Source organism: Caloenas nicobarica, chromosome 4 (assembly GCF_036013445.1).
Source record: "Caloenas nicobarica isolate bCalNic1 chromosome 4, bCalNic1.hap1, whole genome shotgun sequence".
NCBI lineage: Eukaryota > Metazoa > Chordata > Aves > Columbiformes > Columbidae > Caloenas > Caloenas nicobarica.
This window is the reverse complement of record NC_088248.1, coordinates 45,195,897-45,221,766: the sequence shown is the minus strand read 5'-3', so window position 1 is coordinate 45,221,766 and position 25,870 is coordinate 45,195,897. Positions and strand designations below refer to the sequence as shown.

General features: G+C 39.3%; 2 protein-coding genes across 2 annotated transcripts in view; both read left to right on the top strand.

The window, feature by feature from the left end:
• Nucleotides 1-13,449, top strand: part of ACSL1 (acyl-CoA synthetase long chain family member 1) — a 40,279-nt gene extending 26,830 nt beyond the window's left edge. Inside the window, exons 11-21 of the mRNA XM_065634824.1 lie at nt 388-465; nt 3,029-3,163; nt 4,289-4,423; nt 5,352-5,447; nt 6,230-6,302; nt 7,000-7,088; nt 9,779-9,895; nt 10,157-10,300; nt 10,866-10,967; nt 11,045-11,116; nt 11,822-13,449. Coding sequence (XP_065490896.1) covers nt 388-465; nt 3,029-3,163; nt 4,289-4,423; nt 5,352-5,447; nt 6,230-6,302; nt 7,000-7,088; nt 9,779-9,895; nt 10,157-10,300; nt 10,866-10,967; nt 11,045-11,116; nt 11,822-11,962 — 1,182 coding nt within the window. The 3' untranslated portion in view covers nt 11,963-13,449. The remainder of the gene's footprint in view (nt 1-387; nt 466-3,028; nt 3,164-4,288; nt 4,424-5,351; nt 5,448-6,229; nt 6,303-6,999; nt 7,089-9,778; nt 9,896-10,156; nt 10,301-10,865; nt 10,968-11,044; nt 11,117-11,821) is intronic.
• A 1,907-nt stretch (nt 13,450-15,356) lies between these two features.
• Nucleotides 15,357-25,851, top strand: CENPU (centromere protein U). The gene is made up of 12 exons (XM_065633254.1): nt 15,357-15,601; nt 15,771-15,915; nt 16,883-17,000; nt 18,133-18,238; nt 19,096-19,204; nt 20,271-20,316; nt 21,362-21,479; nt 21,871-21,949; nt 22,800-22,847; nt 24,166-24,227; nt 24,821-24,977; nt 25,662-25,851. The coding sequence occupies exons 2-12, from the start codon at nt 15,865-15,867 to the stop codon at nt 25,797-25,799; spliced, it is 1,032 nt and encodes a 343-aa protein (XP_065489326.1). The 5' UTR covers nt 15,357-15,601; nt 15,771-15,864; the 3' UTR covers nt 25,800-25,851.
• The last annotated feature ends 19 nt before the right edge of the window (nt 25,852-25,870 follow it).

Sequence of the window (25,870 nt, the reverse complement as noted above, 5' to 3'; positions counted from 1 at the left end):
CTAAGATGAAAGTGTGTATTTTTTTAAACCCCAAAGGCATACTACTTTAACTTTTTTGTTCCCCCTCTCTCCCAATGTCTGTAATAGAACTTTCTGTGGTTTCTCTCAGAATTTGTCTCTATTCATAATCATGAATGACAAGTTGTAATAATCTGGTCACTGTACTCAATTCTAAAAGTTTACCACTTCTGCTATGTGAGTTTACTCATGCTAGAAGTCATTGCTGTGATCTTTTTAATGGAAGGAAGACAATGCAGCTTCATTACAAACAAAATACGAAGCAAGGGCTGTGCTCTAGAGTTTAGATGCTAGATTTCATTGTTGTGTTTAACTTAAGTAAAATAGAGAATCAATGAGAATTAACCTTTATTTTACTGACACTTTCAGAAAACATTTAAACCTAGCTCTGATGACGTTCTGATATCATTCCTGCCCTTGGCTCATATGTTTGAGAGAATCGTTGAGGTAAGCATCCATTGTACTGAACTACTGAGAAGCTTGCTTTTCTTACAGAACACGTCTCTTGAATCCCATCGATAACATGTTGTTCCTTTTTGACTCTTGCACATGTCTATGAAAGCTTGAGGTGTAAGGTTCAGGAAAACGACCCATAAACAATATTCAATGAGTACTAGACAACTGGCTTTAATGTCATGAACCTTAGAGCTGGAATTAATAAGAAACTGTTTTACTAGAACATGAGACAATCTCCTAGTGCACGTACACTGCCTAGAAATTCCCTTTAATGTAATCAGTGCACTATTAAAAATCCATGCCATTCTTTAGTCTGCAAACTTTAAAAGCTTATTTTGTAATGTGGCATCCTGTTTGCTTACACCAAACTAGTTTTAAATTGGTTAAACTTACCATTGCTTCCAAGAAGCTTCAATAAAAAGAGAGGAATTTTGTTTCAATTGGGTCCTCTTCCAGGAAGTGAAAATGGCTTTCAATGCCATTTAATGACAAACTTTGAAGGTCTTTTGGATAGCTTCTTTTACCATATAGCAACACCGTGGGCTTCATTTTTGAGGATGAGGGGACTCAAGTTGTCTGAATACTGGCAATCTTAAAAAGAACCTCTGAGCCCACAGTTGGGTGATATGCATTATTGAAAGCCTGCAATCTCCTCAACCTTCTTATATATAGTAAGGGCACAGGTGTTTAATTACCATACTTATTGAAGTTGAATTAACACCTCTCCGTTAGGTGAGTTTGCAAATATGTATGTTGAAGGTAGTCACGTCCTAATTTATGTAGGGAAACAAACAGCCTCTGTGCAAGTGTGAAAAGGCACACAGAGCCAGAAATTGTCCTCTGATTTCAGTTTGGAAAGCTTTCTGCCAAAAAAGTGTGTCTGTATACACGTAAAGTGTGTATGCACATATGCGTCTGTATATATGTATGTTATGAAGATTGGGAATAGAGCTTAACTGAGGTGTACAGGTGCCCTTAGGGTAGGGCTGTCAAACTCATTTTCACCGGGGGCCACATCAGCCTCGCAGTTGCCTTCAAAGGCCCAAATGTAATTTTAGGACTGTATAAATGTAGGAGTAGGGTTTCAGTGCCCTTCTTTTTTCAGTCCTGGTGACCTGGATGCCAGTTAGACTTCAGTGTCTGTTTTACTGATGCCTGCCTTGCACCAGAAGATGCAAGCTCTGTAGGTAACAGCTCTGCTCTTGATCATGAAGTAGAAACAGGATAGGAACTTGTATTATAAAGGGTAAAATGAGAAGAAAGTGTTTGGATCTCAGTATTCCTCTGCTGTTTGAGGTCTTTACAAAGTAGGTGTTTACCTGTATATTTATATAAGGAGATTAAGCAAGGACACTTTTGGTAGAAAGGAGAAAATATTTGTTACTGTTTTGGGCAGATATGAACACAGTCTCTGTGAGAAGCAGTCTTTAGAGTCTGCTCCTGTTGTAAAGTTTGTTGATTTTTGGCTTCCTAAGGAAGCTAGATGGTCAGTGAACTTGACAGGACAAACATGTTCCTGCCTAGCAAAAGCAGTTGCTGCTCATTCCATCTGGACTGACGCATTTTGATGCATCTGCTTTAGCAGGTGGGTTGGACTAGATGATCTCCAGAGGTCTCTTCCAACCCCAGCTATTCTGTGATTCTGATTCTGTGATTTGCAGCTTTTTAGCAGGTGGTGGCAAAGCACAAGTGAAGGGGTAAAGTGACACTTTAGCTTGCCTCATGTGCAGAAAAGATGAGAATGGATGGCAGGGAATGAAAGAAGAGGTGTTATGGAGGAAGCAGAAGAAATAAAAACTAATAGGAATAGAGAAATGCAAGAAGAGTAGGGATGTTAGTAAAAAGAATAAATAAACCCCAAACAAAAAAGGAAGAAAAGGGTTGTATAGGTGTGAGGGGTGGAGCTTCTAGACTTTAACATAGAAACTATAGAACACAACAGGATTAAGTCTGCCTTCCTTGATGTAGGTCTGAAATGATGCAAAAAATAATCAGTGGCTCTGCTAGAATCTTCCAAAGAACATCTTGATCATCTAACAACAAATCTGCTTGCGTCAGTCCTACAAAACAGGAAAGAAAACCAGAGTGCAAGAGAATGAAAATCAAGTAGGACAAGGCAGAAATCCCTGCTGGACCGATACATAGCATGTACTGACATTTTTTAGTGTGTAGCAGGGAACCAAGTTCTAGTATTTTTTTAAAAAGCCTGATAAATATTTAAAATAGGAAAGTTCTGTTTTTCAGTCTCTTGCTACCTCTGAGTTGCTGACATTGCCTTTTTTGACCAACTGTCCCTTTTTGGATAGAGGCTTTCATGCTGTATCTCATTCTGTCAAAATCCTTGCCCTGTGTGGACACCAGGCATATCTTGATACTTTGTCTTTCCAGTCCCAACCTGTAGTCTGAGAATGCTGCAGAACTTGTCCAGAAGCTGAGAGGATTTAAGGTGGATAACGCACTGTCCACTCTGCATGGGATTGTCATACACAGATAGCTAGAACACATTATACATGCTGTGTTTTCAGACTTTTTAAACTTTTTTTTTTTCTAACAGTGTGTAGTTCTGTGCCATGGAGCTCGGATAGGCTTCTTCCAAGGGGATATCAGACTACTTATGGATGACCTAAAAACACTGCAGCCAACTGTATTTCCTGTAGTACCAAGACTGTTGAACAGAATGTTTGACAAGGTAAGTCTACAGGCATTAATGCAGACCTGTGCAAGGTTTTAAGAGACTTCATGAAGTCTTTACTGACAAGGTAGGAGAAGCTGTTACGCCCTGGTATGTTAAATTGGCATGCTAAAAAATTGGTGTATCTCTTTCTAAAAGAAACCTGAAAGTGCAAATACTAGGGTTGAAAAGCCTGTTTCTCTCTAGCTTGATTAATGACTTACTGTTTTGCTCTGAGCAAGTTATTTAAGTCCAGTCTACAATGTGGACATGAGGCTTAGCATCTGCATGCCACGCTTTTAGCATCTGACTCATGGAGTGGAATTCACAAACCAAGGTCAGGTGTTTGCTTATGTTTGCATGGACACATACAAGTTTCCTACACAGCAGCCAGCGTGTTCTAGCAGGGGGAATTGTAAGCCAGCCAGTCCGGAGTGCTGGGGAGAGAGAGTGTCAGCAGCCCCAGCCTCTCCTGCGCTTGCTGCTTGTGTGTTCAGGGTCATCTGAGATGGGAATTCAGAAGTAGATTATTTCTTGAACTTAAGATTTTAAATCATCCTTTTGCATACAGACGCTGGTAAGCTGCTGGGTCTGTCTCTTCCCAAGTGAATATACTAATCCGTGATCTGCTGTTGAGTCTGCTCTGACTTGCTGAGACCAACCAGAAGGAGCCTTTGAAAAGTGACCTAGAAAGCAAATTTATATATACAAGACAGATCTCCCTGGTATTTCTGAAGGGACCTGTGTCTCTTCAGAAAACTCTGTGACTTTTACATGTAATGATGGTGTGCTCTCTAGATTATGCTGAGGATTATACTTAATTCAGTTTTTAATCAAACTGAGATGGAAAAGTAAAACATCCATTTTTATCTATACATTTTAATAAAGAAACTATACCTTGAAAAAGCATCACACAGTTGGATGGGAAACAAGAATTAGTTAAATGCTAATTTTGGTGAACATCTCTTGAACTGAGGTAAAGATGCCAAAATCAAAATCCACAAGTATTTCATATCAGAATTAAGATGCTTACCAATAAAGGTTGTTTAATTTATTTGGTTTTCACTGTCACTATGCATGCTTCTGTAAGAAAGGGAATGGCAGCCTGTGAGGCTTCTAACCACAGATCATTTTTCTTAATAGATTTTTGCACAGGCAAATACTTCATTAAAGAGGTGGATGCTGGATTTTGCTTCCAAGAGGAAAGAAGCAGAACTCAGAAGTGGTATAGTTAGAAATAACAGTTTCTGGGATAAAGTAATCTTCCGCAAAATACAGGTATGCTTGAAAGCCTCTGAGGCTTTGTATGGTGGATATTGGAACTTTTTTATTACATTATTTATTTGTTCATTATTATTTTGAGAACAGAGCTCCAAATATTCTTACTGTGTTACAGCACAGCAGTTTGATGTGTGTTTTCAATATTGGAAGTGTGAAGCATCACTATATATCCTATCTGCTTACTAGTTTATGGGCATCAGATTGCAATTGCTGAATTTCATATGAACGGTTACAATCTGGTATGGCTTTCATCGCTGATTAAAGACTACCTGGCTACTAGGAATAAAAACCAAAACTGCCTTATTTCCAACTTCATTTTTCAATTCCATTTGCTCTAATAATATCAGCTAACTGCATTAGGGGGGTTTCTCTGAAGCAGTCGAGTCCCACTTTGTCTCTTACCACTTTGAAAGCAAACGCTGTCCTTCTGAAGGAGGAGTGCTGAATGTGACTCAGTGCCACCTGTAGCCCCCCTGTCTCCTCACTATTGGTCACTAGTAAGTTATGCTGGCTATTATATCTGGCACTCACTTGCTACGGCCCTAACTTTGGTTGTACAACGTGCCCCTGTGGCTGCTTTTTATAGCAGTCAGGATGTACGAGAAGCTGATAGAAGGCAGTTAAAAATAGTCATTGCTGTAAGGCTATGACTTAAGCTCTTTTAGACTTTTGGCCAAGTGTGCATTGCAGTTGCACTACAGCATAGTGTTTGTAGATACTGTATGTTTGAAATACTGTTTCTTGCAGCCACTAATGAGATTTAAAAACTGGAAGAAAGACAGCTTGCAGTAGGAGACTAAACTTCAATCTCTAACATTTGTGGGTGGCACTGTAGGTAAACAGTGGCTGAGGGTGGGATGGAAAAAGACTCTAGAAATTTCTCTAAAATGCTTTTGGTGTCCACAGTATCTTGTGTCTGTTGTAGGCAAGTTTGGGAGGAAAAGTAAGGCTTATGATCACAGGAGCAGCCCCTGTGTCTGCAAGTGTACTGACCTTCCTGAGAGCAGCTCTTGGCTGTCAGGTGAGTTGCTGCTATAAGCAATAATTAATGTTCTTGGATTAAGTTTCTGGGACTTGTCTTGCTTCCAGAAGTGTTCATAATTACCATAGAGAATCTGATCAATGTGATGATATTGTAGTGTTGTTGCTTTGGAGACTGGGGTGAATCAGATTGCACACATTGCATTTGTCTTCAGAGCTTCTTCAAAGTATATGCTTTTTGTGGTAAAATCTGAATAATAATGGCACAGGATGAACAGATGTGTTGAAATTAATTTCAAGGATAGAACACATGAAAACACTCTAAAATGTGAAGGCTCTGTGACTTCTTGAAGTTCTTCAGAAGCGTGCTGGTGTAGCAATGCATTCTGCACAGAAGAGGGAAACCTGTCTTGTATATAATAATTGCAGAGTTGTGATGGGGTATAGGGATTCCATTCCTAGCTGTCTTGGGCAAACCTGTCCTTAATATATGTGAAAGAAGTAATTACTAGTGACATGGTTCTTAGTTTCTTTGTCTTGTTCCCTCTGTTGCTTTCTGTTTTGATCTATACAGGTGTCATATAGCATGTGAAATTGAGTGAAACTTTGAGTAAATATTGGAAATGAAGGTGGACTATTAGCACTTAAAATTGTGTATTATGGTAAAATTCTAGTGATACTCTTTTTAGAACATGCTGGGGATTTTGCTAAACTCAAACTTAAACAACTAGAAAAGGAGGCAAAATATTAATTTCTTTTTAATTAAGAAAATGTATGTTGAAAAGATTGAATTTTAAAAAATCTTTTGATTTCATGTCCTAGTTCTATGAAGGTTATGGACAGACTGAATGCACAGCGGGATGCTCCCTGTCAGTTCCTGGTGACTGGACAGCAGGTACAGTGTTTCATGGTCTGCCTGCCTGTTACATTTCAGGATGCTATAGAGGTCCCTGATCACATTATTTAGTCTTCAGTACACTGATCATGAAGCATAAGATTGTGTGTTTCTTCAAGTGAAGTAAGAAAGTTTTGGATGGATCCCTTGAAGTTTCTACCCCTAAGCAGCTAGAAATGTAGTAATTAGTAATCCAAACTTAGAATAGGCTTTGTCCTTGTCAGTTGAAGTGGATTTAAGAGAGGGAAGGTCATAGTATTGACCCCTGTAATTTTTACAGAATAGGAATCTGCTGTCTATAGACAGTGCTGGAAATTCAAATGGCATTTTTGGATGTTGGAAAAAACAGTCAGCATTTTTGTCAGCTGTTACATCTCTAGCTCCCTAACTGATATAATACTGGTATTTGAAACTATAGTGGAACTTTTATTACTTAAATGTGTCTGTAGAGTGAGGATCCTGATTATAAGAAAAAGCAAACCTGAGTACATGGTTTGGCCTGTAACATTCTAGTGATATCTGAGAATGTAATGTTTCTGTCCCAGGAAATTTAAGCTATTACTGTACCGATTTTCGTGCAGAACATTACCAGAAATCAGTCTGCTGTCTCTTTTAATTTAGCATGTAACCAACTTATTACTTCAAGAACATGACTAAAAAGCAGTTCAAGCTACTGAAGTGTTACTCCATTTCATAGGTCATGTTGGAGCACCCATGCCATGCAGTATCATCAAACTTGTTGATGTACAAGAAATGAATTACTTGGCTGCCAAAGGAGAGGGTGAGGTAAGTAATTTCAAAAGCTCAATATCAGCCTCTTATGAAATCTCAGAAAATGTTTTTTGCTCCTGAAATAACAAATAACCGAGTTTAGTAAAGTGCTAAACATGGCCTGCTACCCAAAATCAAAGACACCTGCTTTCCTGCATGCAACATCAGCTAACAGTTCACAGAGGCAAAACAGAAAATAGTGTATTGGAGGGGAGAAAAAGCAGCTTACCGTGGGATAACAGATTACTGTGGCTGTATGACCAACCTGCCACCTTCTAGCTGTGGGAAAGCTGAGAATCCAGCTGTCTCATGCTGCATGTATCCCTCAGGGAAATGCTAGCAGAGGGCTTCCCACCCCATCAGGTGCTGGAGAACAGCTGATCCATGTACCTTCTTACCCAGCTTGTGATGTGTGAGCTGAGGTAATTTAAAGTGGCTGAAACACTGTTAAGAGAAATGGAGATAAAATGCCATGAAGGATGCTAATGACTTGTGACAACTGCCCACGCATTCTTCTAAACTTTTTTTCTGCAGCCTGCACAAATTGAACATGTATGTTTTACAAATTGCACTTTGAGGGTTCAGCTTTGTTTGTAGTGCTATATGCTGTCTCTTTCAATATTTTTTTACAAGTAAAATATATACAGCTTGAACGTTGTGAACATACCTTGAACAGATGTCCATGTAGTAAGATATTTTCCTCTAGCCCTGAAAGCAAATTAATTGTGGTGTCTTTCATGTGCTTTCGAGAGGCCTTGGGAGGAGCTGGGGGTGAGAAATGGATAAATAAAAAGTAGCTTAAGCAAGTAACATTCGTTACTGCAAACAATATATAATCTTTATTTGTTTTGGTTGTCATTTGTATAAGACTGGAGACAAATCATTGGGCTTTAATTCCCAGAAATACTTAAGGATTTAATTGGGCTTGGTGGTGGGAAACTATTTGCAAGTTGAAAGCAATGTCAAGGTTCTTTCCTGTCTTGCATATGATCCCATGTTCAGCCTTCATCTGCAATTTTTGCTTCACTTCAAATAGGATTTTAAAGCTTGGTCTGCTAGAGGAACTGAGTATTAAATGTCATAATGAGAAACAGTTAAGTAGTTTTTAAGAAAAACTTCTAAAATGTTTTGCCTGCACTTACTGTTAAAGTTTTCTGCATTAGGAATTACTTTGGACTTGAATAAGTATGGTAGCCCCTTAATATATCAGCTACCATCTTACTCTTTCAGTGTTAACTTCCTCAGTTTGAACTATTTGGAATTTACCAAATAAGTATTGTAACGTGTTTCACAGAACAGAAGCCCATAGCTATAGAAGTGGGTCTCACTATCCTTTGCCTAAAATAGATCTTTCTCGTCATTGTCTGTCTACTTTTCAGCTGGATTAAACACTCCTAGTCCTCCTTCCTGAGAGTAAGCTTTCAACATTCTCCATTCTGTCAGCCCTTACTTTTCACTTCTGCCCATTATCCATGTTCAAGAAGGATAAATTTGTGAATAGAATTATATATGCTTATATGCAGATGAGGTCTTAGTGCCAGTTAGCAGGAGACAGATAAATGATTTGCTGTCTCTACTGGGAAAAGGTGTCACCTACTGCCATCCCATGATTGTAGGAACTGAAAAATGAAATGTTTGATCAGTCAGCCTTTGACTTGACTGGGACATGCAGAAGAGTTCTCCTCTACTCACATCCTTCCAGATAAGCTCTGTTTTACAGCAGAAATTACATGTTTTTTAAAACATGACCTTGTTTTGGTCATGAGTTTAGTACTGTCTCTACAAGGTCATTAGAACCCTCACTAATACTTTGACCTCCTTCATATTGACATCACCTGCTGTTCATTGTACTGTAGTTTACCAGCATTCCTATATTTTATGCTGAAGTAAGCACTGAAAATACATGATCTGGGATCATCTCTGGATAGTTGAGGCTCTGCTCCATGTTCCTGACTAGCTGCTTTAATTTTGTTCTCTTACTGACAGATACTCAACTAATTGTTTTAATTTAGCTTGTAAGGTCTGACCTGGTTCCCTTACAACCTCTTTATCTACAAACCTTTGTTGTTGGTCCTTTTCTCATACCTTGTAAGCATGTTTCTTGATCCCAGTAGTCCCTATGCATCCAGTTATACTCAGAGAAGTTGTTCTTAGTTTTCTACTTGTTACACAAATCCCAACAACCTTCAATTCAAAGAAATTGCAGATGTCCTTTGTAGAGAAGTCTTGAGTGCTCTAAGCCCAAAGCTATTAACTGGTTTACTTTTCGACAATAAACATGTGACTGCTTGATACACAGCTTTGTCATCACTAGTTTTAGCTCAATGCCCCTGCTGCTTACCAAAGGTGCAATGAACATGTTGCCAGGCTGAGGGGTAATATTTCTGGATCCAGCAGAATTTCTTCAGATAAATAAAAATAATAATTTTCCTCTGATAAACTGGATTATTCAAATAGCAGGTAGGAACGTTGCTGCTAGACTGGAAGAGAACACATGCTTCCAGTTGCTTCTTATGATACTTTATACCAATGGAAAATCTTAGGTCTCCAGAAACCATGAGTAGAGATTTCTGTACTTAATGTGTAAACATAATCTTGTCTTTTTGGTTGGGATTATCAAGAACTGTTGGAGAAAGCCTTCATTGCAAATAGTGTTTGTTAACTTACTTTTGTAGTAGTATACATTGACAAATGGCTGTTTTCAGGTGTGTGTGAAAGGGCCAAATGTATTTCGTGGCTATTTGAAAGATCCAGAAAAAACAGCAGAAGCTCTAGACAAAGACGGCTGGCTTCACACAGGAGATATTGGGAAATGGCTACCAGTAAGTGAACCTATGGCTGAAATGTACTTCTGTAGTCATTAACAGTGATTTAACAAACAAAATTAAAAAAAATATTTGGTATCGAACATAATGTATTAGCTGAAAGACAAGTAATTTTAGGAGGAGGATAATTACTGTTGTAGATAAATCTGTGTGCCTAGAACTAAAGTATTAGCAGTGCCAATCCTGAAGCACTATTTTACTGTACTAGTGTGGCATGCTTAAGATTGGTTTTTCACTTGAAGTTATTTCTGTCAACAGAATGGTACATTGAAGATCATTGACCGGAAAAAACACATATTTAAACTAGCACAGGGAGAATACATAGCACCAGAGAAAATAGAAAATGTGTATCTGAGATGTGAAGCACTTGCTCAGGTGTTTGTCCATGGAGAGAGCTTGCAGGTAAGCATTCTTCAGGTAATTTTAAAAAATAAGGCAAGAGGAGATTGCAGAAGAGAGTCTTCCTTCTTCCCTCCACCTCAAACTTTAGGACTGAAATGTTAAAATTAACATTACACATTTTGGTTCTGAATGCCCTTTTAACTCCAGCAGTTATGTAACATGTTTCTGGATTTAGTTTCAGACCAGGTAGTAGAGCTGGATTAATTTAAATGAGTATTAATGACTGTATGTAAGCTGCTAAACGTGGGGGAGGGGGGCTGGAACTCACCTACAAAACACAACAAACCACTACAAAGGAAGAAAAAAAGAAAAATAAACAACACGCACAACCCAAGATGTCCAGTTTTTTTGCAACTGGATCTTGAAATGTGGGTCTTAACAAGAGTAATTCTCTCAAGCACAAGCTTCTGAACTGCACTCCTGTATTCAAGTAGCAGAAAACTGCTGACTTTACAGCAGGATCAGAACTGCTGTCCAAAACCTAACACCAACTAGTAAGAAATGTGTAGGAACTAGTGTTAATTTTAAAAGAAAAAATAAAAGCTTGACAAAAATTCCTTTTTAGGCTTTCTTAGTAGCTGTTGTGGTACCTGATCCTGAGATTTTGCACAGCTGGGCCAAGAGAAAGGGATTTGAAGGCTCATATGAAGAGCTATGCAAAAACAAGGTGAGTCATATCTGACTAAACAGTTAGCTGTTTTCATCAACGTTTGCAAGCTATATAATGTATTCCTGTATCCACAGGACGTCAAAAAACACATTCTGGAAGACATGGTGAAGGTTGGGAAAGAATCTGGTTTGAAGTCATTTGAACAGGTAGGATGCTAATAAGAACTGAACACCTAATTCTTTAAACTGTTCAATACCAATATAATATGACTGCAGAAACTGTTTTTTAACTTGCATCTGGAAATTTTTTTAAGTGATGGGCACACCTCAAATACTGCATTCAGTTTTGGGCTCCTCGCTACAAGAAAGTCATTGAGGTGCTGGAGCAAGTTCAGAGAAGGGCAATAAAGCTGGTGAAGGGTCTGGAGCACAGGAGGAGCAGCTGAGGGAACTGGGGCTGTTTAGCCTGGAGAAAAGAAGGCTGAGGTGAGACCTTATTGGTCTCTACAACCACCAGAAAGGAGGCTGTAGTGAGGGGGGGTTGGTCTCTTCTCCCAAGTAGCAAGTGATAGGACAAGAGGAAATGGCCTCAAGTTGTGCCAGGGGAGGTTTAGATTGGATATTAAGAAAAAAATTCTTCACAGAAAGGGTTGTCAGGCATTGGAACAGGCTGCCCAGGGAAGTGGTGGGGTCACCGTCCCTGGAGGTGTTTAAAAGATGTGTAGATATGGCACTCAGGGTGATAGTTTAGTGGTGGACTTGGCAGTGTCAGGTTAATAGTTGGACTGGATGATCTTAGAGGTCTTTTTGAACCAAAACAATTTTATGATTCTCTGATGTCTGGGCAATCTTTTTAAATAGCCTTGTCTATTCCCAGGAATGTTGCTTGGCTAGTAACTGTTTACTTGGCAGGTCAAAGACATCATCGTGCACCCTGAAATGTTTTCTATTGAAAACGGCCTGCTGACACCAACACTGAAGGCGAAGAGACCAGAACTGCGAAAATATTTCCAGTCACAGATAGATGAACTCTATGCCAATAACAAAATGTAACTGAGAAGGAGTGAGGAAAGTGGCACACGTCTGATGTCTACTGTTGGCCTTCATATCTGTAATCTGACTACAGCAAACATAGGGAAGGAAACTGTGCAATCATTAACCTGTACAAAAAAGGGTACTTGCCATAGGAACATTGAAGAAATGGAACACTGCCTTACTGTCGTGTTGCATACTGTTTTTATGGTGACCTACAATTTCCAAAAAGAGCCTTAACCAGAAATAATAACTATATGTAACTTATTTAAGACTTTGCCAAAAATGGGACTCTCCTTCACCAAGGAGCTAAGGTTTTCTTATTGCCAGCATGTTTGCTGTCTGCAGTGTGTTTTGCAGTTGTCAATTCCACAAAGGATTTGGCAGGCTTGAAAAAGCCTCTAAGTATCTTGTATCCCCTCAGAAGGATCACTTAATCCATTCAAAAAAAAAAAAAAAAAAAAGCTACCAAAAAAAACCACCCCAACCCCTACGGTTGTGTAGCTGGCATCACATCTTGCATTAGTCCTAATATTAACGGGCAAGGCATACGAGTGTTGGGTTTTTTTTCCTGTATCTGCAGCCAGTTCTGAGATGTACTTTTATCAGGTATAAGTCAGAACTCCACACAAAGGAAGACCAAATAATACACGGTCCTGAGAGTAAGTCTGCACGTGGTGGTTCTGCACTGAAAGTGTGGATGCAGTTAGTTCAGCAACCGTCACCTCGGCTACATGAACACAATTCCAGAGTGGTGCCAGCCTTGTCAATGAACAGATCCCAACTCTGGCAAGAACACTAGAGACCTAAAATCAAAACCATTCAGGAGGCTGAGCTATGCTAACAGTCAGGTAAACACTGCACCTGTACCAGCCACTTGTTTCTGTGTAATGAACGTGTATTTTAAATGCATTTTAAAAAATGTGCCAGGTCCTCTATAAGCAGAAGAGCTTCTGACATAACCTCTCAGTTTTCTGTGCTTTATGTATGAGCCACTGAATAGCAAAATAGGTCAGGTAGAATGTTTTCGCCTGATGCTTTGCAGCAGTTGGAAGTATTTATGCCAACAGGGCTGTGTGGCACAGGATAGATATTTGTTCAGGGATAAAAACCTAATTCCCAGATAAATTACAGAATAACTAGTTACCTTTTGTTTGAGAAATCAGCAGAAATAAGCCTTATTACAGCATAAGTCTTTTGCTATCCTTAACAGAGTTGTTTTTTCATTAGCATTCATTGCTGGTTTTTGAGAACACGGATAAATGTAAAATACAAGCACAAAAAGGTTTGCACTAAGATTTGTGTGTGATTGTAATGCACTACTCTGTAGTATAATTTCATACATGTGTGCAATTAAGGTACACAAATCCAAGTCAACTGTTAGAGCAGTAGTTTGTTAAATTGGAATTCAAATGTTTGCGTAGTCTTGGCTATTTCTATGTTTTATAAAACCAAAACAATTTTCAAAACCAATGAAGGAAACCAAAATAAATATTTCTGCATTTCAACTTGGTGAAGTGTTTGTTTATCAAGTGAAGATACTGCTGACAAACAGCTGGAGGTGAAATTTTCTAACTCTGACAAGCTGTAAAACTCCACTGCCACAAACACACTACTTAACACAGGATAAATGCTGGTTGTTGACACCTCACTTTTGGAAGGTAACTTTTTGCTTTGGTCTGATACTTGTGTCTAAAGTTTTTGGCCAATATCTGTAAGGGATGCTGTTGCATGTAACTTGTGCCATCAGTACTCTTACACAAACAAAAATATTTTATTTTTGTCTTCAGTATGGTTTCTGACAGGCAGTGTTCTTGCCGTTGTCATAAACAACTTTTGAGTGAAATCTGGAGTTTTCTTAAACTCTTACGGTGCTTTTGGGTGGTGGTGGTGGTAGTGGTTTTCCTTCCAGTTAGGTCATCATTCTCCCCTTCCCACCTTATACTGTGCATCTGGCTTTAACTGGGGATATGGTATGAAAGATTTCATGGGCAGACTTATCAGACCAGGGTTGATGAAGCATCATGACCAAAACAATGCTTAGAGCTCAATGTTAACACAGATGTTATTGTGAAATAAGCCCACTTCTGTTCCTAGCCATGGTAGACTTTCTCTTTTTGAGTAATTTTGTGTGTTCCTTATACATTCATGCCCTACTGAAGGAACTCTAAACCAAATATTTGTCACTTATTCAATGCTATATTCAAATGTGTGTATGCTGCTTGGAAATAGTGAAGCCTCACTGTACCTCTCTTAATAGAGGAGGTGGCCAAGAGATGGGTGAGAGCTGGATCTTAGGTTTGTGTTCTTAACACATCCCACCAAAGGTGGCTTTCTGCTGTGCTGTGCGGAGTCTGTACTACTGCTTGTTACCTTTGGCTCCCGGACTGCTAAATGGGGCTGGGTGCTATGGCCAGAAAACTAGTAAGTACAAAGAGACCACTTGTTAATCCCAAAGTGATGTTTCTTGTGCTCTAGTTTATTTGGCTGGCAAAGGTGCGGGGTGAGGGTGGGCAGCAGATGACTTTTAGAAGAGCACAGCCCCCTGTAGATGAAGAGATGTAGCATAAAAAGGGCCACTCCAACTAGTGAAGGCTTTTGACAAATTGCTAAATCTGCTGATCATAATTTAATTGCCAAGTAACTAAATGCCAGAAATAGATAATTACAAGTTTTTAGTTTGAATCCTCTTTTTTTGCACACTACTACGGTAAGATTTGTATGTGTTTTGAATAAATTTCTTTTTGACTGCTGCACATTTTTGACCTGAGATTTCAGGTTGTCTTTGCAGAAATTATCTTGTTTACTTGTTGGGTGTTTTGTTTTGGTGTTTTTTCTCAGGAAGTCAGAGACACGCGGTGCCTTGGTCTGTGATGCCACAGTGGCACAGCATCAGTTCATGAGAAGAAAACATTGGGGTTTTTGTCATGTAGTGTGTAGGGGAGAGAAAAATAAAAAAAGGGGAAAAAAGGTCTTCAGAGCACTAGTCAGGTGGATTCTTCTGGAACACTGAATCCCGAATGTGCTGCTGCTCAGCACACAGCCGATCTTTGGAATGAGGAAACGGCTTTTCTCCTCTCGCCTGAAAACGAAGGGAAGGCAGCTGCCCGCGCACCTGGGCGCTCCGTTTTAAAACGATCCCTTCCACAAGCGCCCGCTCCTTCCTCCTGGCACCTGCCGGGGCCCGGCACGGGAGCGCAGGACCGCCCCCCAGCACAGCCACCGTCCACACCCGCCCCTCCTGCCCGCCCACCCAGCGCCGCGGCCCCGCCACAGCCCCCGCGGCGCGGCGGCGAGCGGCGGCCGGTACCGCGCCTGCGCCCGGGGGCGGAGCGGGGCTGTGCCGGCGGCCGCAGCGCCTCCGCCGCTTCCCCTTCCGGCGCGGCGCGGGGGTTCGAAGCGCGGCGGTTCGAATCGCGGCGGGAAGGCCGTTGCAGGGCGGCGGTTGGGCGGGGCGGCGGTTGGGAGCCCGGCGGTTGGGAGCCCGGCGGTTGGGAGCCCGGGGGGCCGCCGGTTCTCCTGCTGAGGCGGCGGGAACCCCTGTCCCCCTGCCCCTCGTTCCCTCCTCCCTGCGGGGGAGCGGGGCTGCCCTGCCCGGCTTCGGGCGCTCGGGGGTCTCCTGCGTGAGGGAAGCGGCAGCGCTGAAGGAAAAGTAAAGGTGTAAGTAGCGTTATGCGTTGTCTTGCTTTATGTTTTTAACGTGAATGCCTGGTTGCTAACTTTGGTGTGCTACAGCGGGCGCGGGCTGCTCTGATAAAGTCGGTTTCGCTGCTTTCAAAGCGAGTTATGCATAACATTTAATTAACAAAGATTTCCCGTTCTCTCCCAGGTGTCGAGACAGAGAAAGCAGATTTGTATCCAGGACAATTTTTCAGTAACTTAATCCTCAGTCAGGTATTTAGCAGTATAAACTGAACAGTGAAATGTCCTCAAAGAAGAAAATGAAGAGAAATCCCTCTGGAAATAAATTAAAGGTAGGTTTTTCCAATTTGGGCAGAATTAAAAGAGCAAGTGTTTTGTTTTACCGTGGCACTGGTTCGGAGGTGGATGTGCAGGTGTTAACGTGGGGCTTTGCTGGGAACTGCTCTGCTCTCCCTGCTCCTGCAGCTTTTGGGTGCGTCGGGGTTTTATTTTTTCGAATTTTTAAATTTTTTTTTTAACGTTAGGAGTAGTAACATCATCAGGCAAACCAGGCTGGTGACTTTCAAACCTGACAGCTTAAAGAGGAAGCAGCTGATGTGTCTGTACTAACTACCACAGCAAAACTCATGAGGCACTGCCAAGTGCTAGTAAAAGTAAAAGCTCAGGAACTTGGTGTTTTCTTCTTGTAATTCCCTTTCCATGCACACACGCAAAGGAGCGGGGATATTTACTGCCACGCTTAAGGTACGAATGACACATTCACAAGTATTTCATAAACTAGTGCCACTCTCCCCTACCCTTCTGCTTTACAGAACTGTCCAAGTAATATTTGACTTAAAAAATCTACAGTTTCTAAGAAGTTACAGACAGATTTTCATTTTTTCGAAGTGCAAATCATTAGATTGGACGGGATGGAAATTCATGTAATACAGAGGTGTAAGAAGAAGTATTTTAATGCCTGAAAAGAAAAAGGCCACAGATCATAGAAACTAGATATTAGACTGTTGTAAAATTTCTAAGCTTATACACTTAGTTTTATAAAATAAGACAAAACTGATGGTACAGTATGGTATTAAATAGAATATGTCAGTTTTTTACTATCGCTTATCTTAGGAGAAACAAAAACCATAGCCTGACAAAAACCCACATTCTTCAAATGCTTTTATTATAGCTCTGTAGTCAATGTGGTCCAGGTTAAATGTATTTCTACTCAAACGTTCTTGAAGTTCGTTGTCATATTGAATCTGTTTTACACTCATGAAGCTGGGTGAACTAGCTGTTAATTCCATGCCCACCCAGGAACACAAAGCCGGCTCCCATCCTCACTGGAAACTGAGTCCACTTGAGGAACCAGATGTCTCAAGGATATTGAAGGTAGCGGAAGCAAATCACCTTGAGGAGATAGATGATTCGTTTGGTGAGTTTTAACTTCAGTGTCATTTAATGTGTGATTTTCATGAACAAACCATATGGGCAAAATATTTCAGTGCTTACCCAGGAAAAGATTTTGTTTCTTTGTTAGAGAGGATGCATGGCAGCAAGCTTAGACATTCACAGGGATGTTGTTTTACTTAAAAAGTGACACCACAAAAACACACTGGTTTTGGTGAAACATTAAAACTGCTTTCATGCTCTGTATGGGACTTGTGCAATGAGGCCTCCCTGTACTGGAAGAAAATTAGTTTAGATGGAATACGTGCCTCTGTGTGGAGTTCTCTTATTAAATATATATAGCTCTTATAGGTAAGTGTCAGTAAGAAAAATATTTGAAAAACTACGTAATTAGAAGTTGCAGAGGAAATGCTAAGAGCCGTTTCTCAGCTGTAATATTTATTGCTCTAAAAAAATAATGGAAACCTATATGTAACTACTAGGAACAGCATTGAAAATGAGCTATAAAGAACAATATAGCAAAAGGATTGTCATAATGGAAAGTCTGCAAAATGAAAAGCTCTTCTTTTCCTCACTTCTGTGGTCTGTGTTAAAAACTATAAAAAGGATGCCCGCTAATGTAAGATAACACTAAATTTTTGTGGCAATGTGCTTGGAAAGGAAATATTTATTATGGAAGGCATCCTAAAACCTTAAGGTTGTCAGATTTATAATCTATTCTGGTAGCTACCTTCAAGAATTCTACATGTCTTCTTATAGCAGCTAATAAAGCAGTGAGAAATCAGTATTAGGAAAAGAAAAAGGTAAAATTTAGAAAGCAGCTGTTCGAATGTGTAGGAGATTAATGTATGCCATAGCAAAGAGAGACTTCAAATAAACTGTACAAAATGTTTTGCTTGCTATATGCTGAGCTTTCATGCACCTTTAGTTTCGGTTTGTAAAGAAATAGCAGGTGGATGAGTATAGAAACTATGAAGCTTTTCACATATAAGTTTTTCCTAATCCTCAGATAATACTTTTAACGAGACTTGCTCTGTATTAGTGAGCAAACCACACAAATTCTACATGCTGAATGGCAGGTGGTGGTGCCATGTCCGTGCTCTTTGCCTGAACAGGTGGGAACAGCTTTCACAGGGCTTGTTTTCTGCTCTTTGCAGACCACCCTTTGCACAGCACCGCTGTGGGTGCGTACGGAGAGGAACAGTCACCGAGCGGGTCACCTGGTCACGTTTCAGCTCCACGAAGGAAAAATGCAGAAAGAAGGTCTGGTGGAAAAAATAATTGTTGGCACTTAATTTAATCTTCAGATTTTTAGATTAAATGGGAAAAATGTTGTGTTTGTCAGGTTTCCCTAGCTGCTTATTAAACAGATGCTTTAACTTAAAACTTACCAGATGAGAAACCAAAAGACTAAGTAAGGCTGAGGAATCTGGGAAAGGGGAGAATAAATTAGTCTGTCTTCTGTAAGCGGTATATTGATTAAAGTACTTACTGTACTTTTATAATGTGAAAGGATTTTAAGATACCTCTGTGAGGTATTAGTTCTCCAAATGCTGGTGTCTTTAAGGATAAAAGGTGGAAAAATAGAAAAATAAATAGAAGCCAGGTAAGTTATATGTAACAAAGAAAATTACTTAAATAAAGCTTTTAATGCAAACTTTAGCGTATTTCGACTTTGTTAAATCAAATTTGGTTTAAATCTGAAATACTTATTTGAATGAAATAGCCAGACAATAATAGTGCTTCCATGAGACTATTTATTTATTTATGTATTTCCAACCCTGCCCACCACCAAGAAAGGTGCCTCTATTCCTGCTAAAATAATCTCAATAATAATTTTGTCTGTTTCGAAGTTCCTGCTCAGTACAATTTGGCTATCCCAGCAGTCAGTTAGTAATGGATTTCTAAACTGTTGTGAGTTTTGCTGTTGAGGGATAAAAATTCTGTTCCTTTTATATGCCATTTGCAACTTTTTATGTAGTCTACTTAGGAAGCACAAACTAAATGACACAGCAGTACAAAACGTTCCCCAAAACGCAATATTTTGTTGTGTATATGGTTGAAGGTCATTCTTTCTCAGTGTGTAGTGAGTTTACATGTGGATATTTTTATCTTCCTAGTAAAAAAAGTCATAGCTCAAAAGCGTCTGCCAGTAATGTTCAGAAATTCAACACAGCTGATCCTGAAGATCAATCCCTTACACAGAATGTGGTACAGAAAAAGTTGCAGGTCAGTTTAAATTTAACTTCATGCTCTGCCTGCGTTAGACGGGGGAGAGAGGAAGACCTTTCATTTGTTTCTCAGTACTGCCTTAGTACTTAATTGTATCTGAAGTCATTAATCCTCAAAGTATTCCTGTGAGATGGCCCAGTGAAATGCTTAAAGCTACAGTCGTCATGTCAACAGGGAACACAATAGCCAGGTGTTCCTGGATCCTGTTGCACGTTTGGGAATATGTTCTTTCCTTCTTTCAGATATCTTCTTCATATCTGGAATATGTCTTCTTAAAGAACGGCATATTGTAGTAAAACATACTTAGGCCATAATTGAATTTTTCATTGATAAAATAGATTTTAAATACACATTAGAATTAAACAAAAAACACTGGGTTTTAAATGGTTTTTTGCATACAATTAGTGTAAAATGCTTTTGGCCCACTTAGCTTCCAGGCATACAGAGTTAAATATCTGCAGACTTGAGAAAGTGGGCCTGTGATAAAAGAAGCCATTGAGTAGCTTGCATAAATTGAAAATTTGTATTCGTGTTGAAATTTATTGGAATTGTTGAAAATTGTGTTGTAAAGTTCAATATCAAGCATTGGTCTTACCTCAGCAAACTGCATGTGTGCAGCACTCTGGTAGAAGTGCTGTTGGTGTCACCAAGAAGTCAAAGGCGGAGGAAGGACTGGGACAGAAGGTGGGTGAAAAGGAAGAGGAGCAGGTGCTGCTCCTCAGAGAGCTGTTAACATTGGGCCACAACTGTGCTGAGCTGAGGGTCCATCTGCCTCTGAAAGTGTTTCTGCTCCAGCTGTGCGACCAGTGGCTGATGTGTCGGGAGGTGCGGTCAGGTGGCTGCTGTCCCTCAGCCGTGCGGTCACTGTGCTCTGGTTCTAGTGACACGGTCTCAAGTAAATGTTACTGACATTTCAGTCGGGAAATGCTTTCCTGCATTCTGCCTAATTGCCGTCTCTCAGAATTTTAAATGAGTAAACTTAGGTTGTTTTTGTTTTGGTTTGGTTTTGGAAGTTAATCTGCTTTTTATATCACAGAAGGCTCTGAATTCTATTCAATTCCAGGTGAAAAAGAAGCGGCCTTTAGAGGAGAATGTGTCAGATCCTTCTGGTAAAGTAGACTTTTCAAAACTCCTGTGTCTCTTTTCCTCATTCAAAATGAATGCTTTTCCATAATTCAGTGGTTTTCATTTCTGTTATGTAGCAACATCCTGTGTCTAGAAATGCAAGGTTTTAATTTCACTTTTGGTCTAGACTCTCATTAGCAACGGTTAAATTGAGGAGCTGGTGTGCCACCCAGCTCCGATCCCCATGGTTTGCAACCCTGGACTTGCCTGTTACTCCCCTGAAGTGGTGAAATACCGGTGTGTGTTGTCCCTTGCACGCAGCCCGGTTCCCTTTGGAGGGCAGCTCAGTTCTGTGGGTGTGGAGCTGTGAGACGCTTCAGTGCACCCCTTGGTCTGAGTGCCTGGTGCTCCAGCTGTGGGGCAGAGTTTGGGATGCCCCTGGCTTACAGCTGTTGGCACAAGGACCTTTGAGATTGGGAGCTTCAAGGTCGTGGCATTTTTCAGTAGGGAGAAACTGTTTCTCAGGTGTCATCTTGCTTCCTTTGAACGGTACCCCGTCACATTCCAGCACTAGATTTACATTTGAGAGTGTGTGAAGAAACGTAGTTTAACTTTGTGTGGAATTCATTAATAATGCTGTTGCAAAGTTGAAACAAACATTTGTATGTACCTTTATTTTTGAGGGATATATGGTATTAATACAAAACATGTACAAATATGATATAGCTATTCATAAATCTTTGAGAATGCAGGTTGCCTAAACTCAGGCTAACAGTTTTTACAGCACAGTACACTGTGTAGTATGTCAACTGGTTTACTAATGCTCCTGGACTTGCTTGAAATGATGAAGGATAAGAAATAAGTTGCATATGATTGATCATCCAAATTTTAAAGTGTTCCCAGGTAAGTCTATCATAGTTGCATCATCAAAGACAGATGAAATAATTCATATATCCCTCTTCTCAAGTTTCATATTAAAATTTTCATAACTTTTAGATAGTTATTTTAATGGCAACCACAATAACTTTGGTATTATTTTAGAAAATATACCTGAATTGTACATTGCTTATCTTTATTCTGTCTTTTCAGCGCATAGCCCACGTTCTGTACAGGTTTGGTGTCCCAAAGATCTGAAGAGGTCTGCTAGAGATATTACAGAACTGGATGTTGTTCTTGCTGAATTTGAGAAGATAGCAGCAAATTACAGGTAAATATTCAGCTTTCCTATGGCTGACTACTCAGTTTTAAAACCAAATTACCTGCATTTTTGCTAATGGGCTGTCCTTTAGGGAGTGGAGTATTGCATGGTTTTACTTTAATTATTATTAGGTTTCTGTGATACAAATATTTTTTCATACATGATCTTGAGGTGGTCTCCAGGGATTTGATATTTTTCCAAACATAAGAACAACACATCTCAGCTGATGTTTTTCAATGCAGAAATTAAACTATTGCTAGTACATGAAAGATCCGTAGTTGCCTGTGCTACTAGCTGCTTAACATGGCATTTTATTCATTACTCAAAGGAATGTTTTTTGGATGCAATTTCTCCTTAACTAAACCAAATGGGTTGTGTTTTGTCCCTCTGACTTCTTCAGACAAAGCATAGAATCAAATGTTTGCAGAAAAGCCATCAATAGCTTCTGTTATGCCTTCACGGACCAAGTCACAGATCTTGTAAGTACACCGTAAATAAAAGCAATTTTGTGGTAGTGATTATAGAGCTGTGTATTACATTGCAGTAAAAATATGTATGGTTTTATATTGTCCTTTACACATTCATTTTATGACACTTTAAATTTTCTATCTCTTGTCAGGTTAAATAATACCCAAAATCAGTTAGTTGTGTGTAGATTATGATTTGCTGCCTCTTTGCTTGACTTTCTCTTGACTAATGAGAATTGCCTTTAGATGGAACACTACTGTCATGCAAGAACAATGCAAAATCATCAGCTTTTAAGAATAGGGAAGCATATAATAATCTTGAAGTGTTTTTGTATCTAAAGCATTATGTAGTAAAACTGGCGAGCTGCATAATTTGAATAAGCACACAGTTACGTAAAACATTGTTTTTAACAGCTCGTGGGCTGCATTTTTAAAGGGTTGACGATTTAATCTCTATACTGTGTCACAGTGACACTTGTGTAGAGGCCTGACTACGGCCTCTAACATAGTTCGGGGAAAATCATCCTTCTTAATTAATAGTTTGAACCTAAAAGTAAAAAGCTTGTTAGCTCGGAAGGCTAAGAATTATTCTTGCTAATTACAACTAGTAAAATAAACTCAGGACTTTGTGGGAGTTATCATAAGTACAATAGATAAGTACTAAAACTATATTTTTAAAATTACTAGATTTATACATTTTATATAAATTTATAGAAAACTTAAGCTAGGTAGTATTACACTAATTGGTACAAGGAGTATTACTTGCACTAACTGATGCACGATTCTTGCAACCGTGTTTTTAGGAGGATAGAGATGGCATTAAGATCCATAATAAATCTGTAATCCTTCTTTTCCTCTGTAGATAATGGAAGTCCAGGAATTAAAGAATATGAAGAAAAAAAATGCTAAGGTAAATACATATCTGAAAGACATGCTGTCACTAGACTGTGCAGCATACAGAGGTGGGCATTGGAATTTGAAAAAGTTGACTAAAAAAAAAAAAATCCACAAAAAAGTGTAGTGTACTACAGAACCAACTGCACAAATAGAGAATAGAGGTTTTTTTTTTTTTTAAAGATCTGAAGAAATATGATGGATTGCAAACTCCATACATATACTGCTATACTGGTGTAAGAAGGAGGAGTACACATTAGGATGTATCTATGCATGTGAATTAATCTTTACTGAGCACTGATGAAGCCTCTGGAGAGACAAATAGATATTGAGAGCTATCCTTCAAGAAACATAGATGAGTATAAAATCTAAGAGGGCAGCAAAGACGGTGACCCGTGAGGACAGAATTGGATTGTTTAGTCTGAAGGAGAGCAGTCCAGGGGAGCTGCATTCCCTAAATACATGTAAGCCTGTTGCTCAGGGGCAGGCAGTTCCTCTGCTCATTCCCAGTGAGTAGTAATTGACTAAAAATGCAACAGGGGAGTGTCCACTGGAGGAGGAACTCCTGTCAGAGCAGGAAGGCATTGCAGTGCTTTCATCAGGTGAAGCCCTGCAGTAGAGATATTTATTTAGAGATATTAGGCACTGTCTGCCAGAGCCTTTCTGCCAAGATTAACCTCTTCTGAAAACTTTTTGATGGCAAAATAGTTTTTAACAAGTCAAGAGAGAGCTTACTCTGGGAGGTAGCAATTTTGCGCTAAAGTCTTGTTAATTTGAAGTGATATAGTCAGCTACTCTGCATGTAAAATGAAAATTGCAATACACATCTAGCATTCACAGCCACTCAGAGTTATCCTTATTTTGCCTCTTATACATTTGTTTAAAATCAGATTTTTAGGTGCTAAATTTACATTAGTTTTTTTTTTTTTAATTGGATGTTGTATTAAAGACAGCTTAATTATCCTTAGTTCCTTATTTATGGCAATGATACTGAACATACATTCATATTTCTCTGCATTTTTCAAGCAGAAACAACCAAGAACCTGCCAGAGTTGATCATGTTTTCATTTGAAATGTCACAAACTCCTATGCTTGTAAATTCAGTGTTTCTTAAGACAAATTTTTGATGGAGATCAGAGTTTAACACTTTAAAGTTCTTTAAAATGTCTAAAATATGAATTTCAAATAAGGTCTGGTATCTTGGAATCTTCCACACCCAGAATCAGAAGCATAAAATCTTAAAGAAAAAAAGCCAATGGCATTTGAGTTGTTTGCCTTTGAAATTACAGAAACCGCTTCAAAGACTTTCTTCACTATTTCACTATTTATTTCAGGTAATAACAAACATCAAGAAGAAAAGGCAGCAACTGTTGCAACTCAGAGAAGAGCTCATGAGGTATGTTTGTGTTGATGCACAATAATAGCCTGAAGAACTTAAGGAGTCTAGTATTTCGTAGCCGAGAAGTGAAAGTAACTTTTTTGTTACTTTATTTGGTTTTAATAATTTGATCACTTTAAGAAAGCTTTGCTGCAACACTATTAAATGAAAATGGCTGCTGGTGTTCAGTTTTTGGAGGGATAATTTAACAGATTGAGCCCTTCAGTTTACTTAGGCGGAGGTGTATCAAGTTTGTAAATCCCGAGTGTGCTTCAGCGTAAGCACAGCACACCTCAGCCTGGGCAGCAGCAGAACACCGAGTACTTCAGAAACTTCACTTGAAAAACTCAGCCACTCTTTCTCAAGCACCTGTATTGTCAGACTCACTAAAAGTGAGATGTGGAAAAAAGTTTGGGGTTTTTTTGTGGATTTGGACCTGTGCTCCTGTTCAAATAATATGCTCATTATTCTGATTAAATAGTATGTTATACTAATCTATGCTTTGTATTTCTGACCAACCTTTCCCTTAAGTCGTCTTCAGAGGAAATACGTTCATAGTTACTCATGAAATAAATATGTAGATATGTCATCAAAGCCTTGATCTTTTTCAGAGCTGAACCACGACTGATAAAACTACAAAGAGAATATGATGAGGTACAAGAAAGGAAATCTTCCTTGAGGCAAGCAACTAAATTACTTATTGGTTTAAAGGAGCTACAGCAAGACTGTCTGGATTATAGAGAGGAAAACCCAGAAGAAAAAATGGTAGTAAGTACATATTTCATGTTTCTGAACTGTTCTGGATAAGCCCTTCCCCTTTTTTTTTTCCTGGACTGATGGGAATTTCTGTTAATGTTTACCTTTCATTGACTAGTAATATTTTGTTCATTGTCTTTGTGGCAGCAACTGGAGAATCACTGCTGCAACAACACTGCAGTATCTGACTAGGTTTTTTTGGTTTCATGTTAGAAACAAAAGTATTTCAGAGAGGATTTGGCTACCATGCTGTCTATGTCCAGGAATTCAGAGGACATAGAAGTGTAATGTTTGTCCTCAGGCCTAAGTTGGTTTTTTTTTTAATAGAAATTGAAGAAAGATTAACAGTGAGAAACAAGAAATCAATTTATTTTGTTGTTATTGTTCAAAGGTAGGGGAAGCTCTGGTACTTACATGTCTGTTCTGTAAGGCAGTTAATGCAAAGAACAGCACTTGTATTCCATGACCAGATTAATTTATAGAGTCTTAAAACTCCTTCCCCTTTCACTGTGGCTCATGACCTGGTGTGGTGTTTTCTGTTGACAACACCACGTGTAAGGAAATCCTGCCATCTCAGAAGACTCTCTAACATTGGCTCTTCTTCACTTTTAAAAATCATGATCATACAGATATGTAAGTGATTTTTTTTCCAAGAGTTCAAAATGTTGCCTTGTGGTTTGATTTCCTTAACAACAGTATGGAACTTCCAGCCTACCTGCTCTTCTGGTGGAGTCACGGAGAATTCTAGGAGCAGAAAGACACTTTGAGAACATCAATATGAAACTGGAAGAGGCTCTAGATGCACAAAGAGGGAAGTTATCAAACAAACATTAAGTGCATTTTAATAGACTTTTTGACATTCTTTAGGAACAATTATTAGAATGGACAGTGCTTAAATCTTGTTT

Coding starts and splice junctions, on each gene's coding strand:
- CENPU (XM_065633254.1), top strand. CDS start 15,865: ATGTCCTCAAAGAAGAAAATGAAGAGAAATCCCTCTGGAAATAAATTA. Junction 17,001..18,132: donor GGAGATAGATGATTCGTTTG/GTGAGTTTTAAC, acceptor TGCTCTTTGCAG/ACCACCCTTTGCACAGCACC. Junction 24,228..24,820: donor CTCAGAGAAGAGCTCATGAG/GTATGTTTGTGT, acceptor GATCTTTTTCAG/AGCTGAACCACGACTGATAA.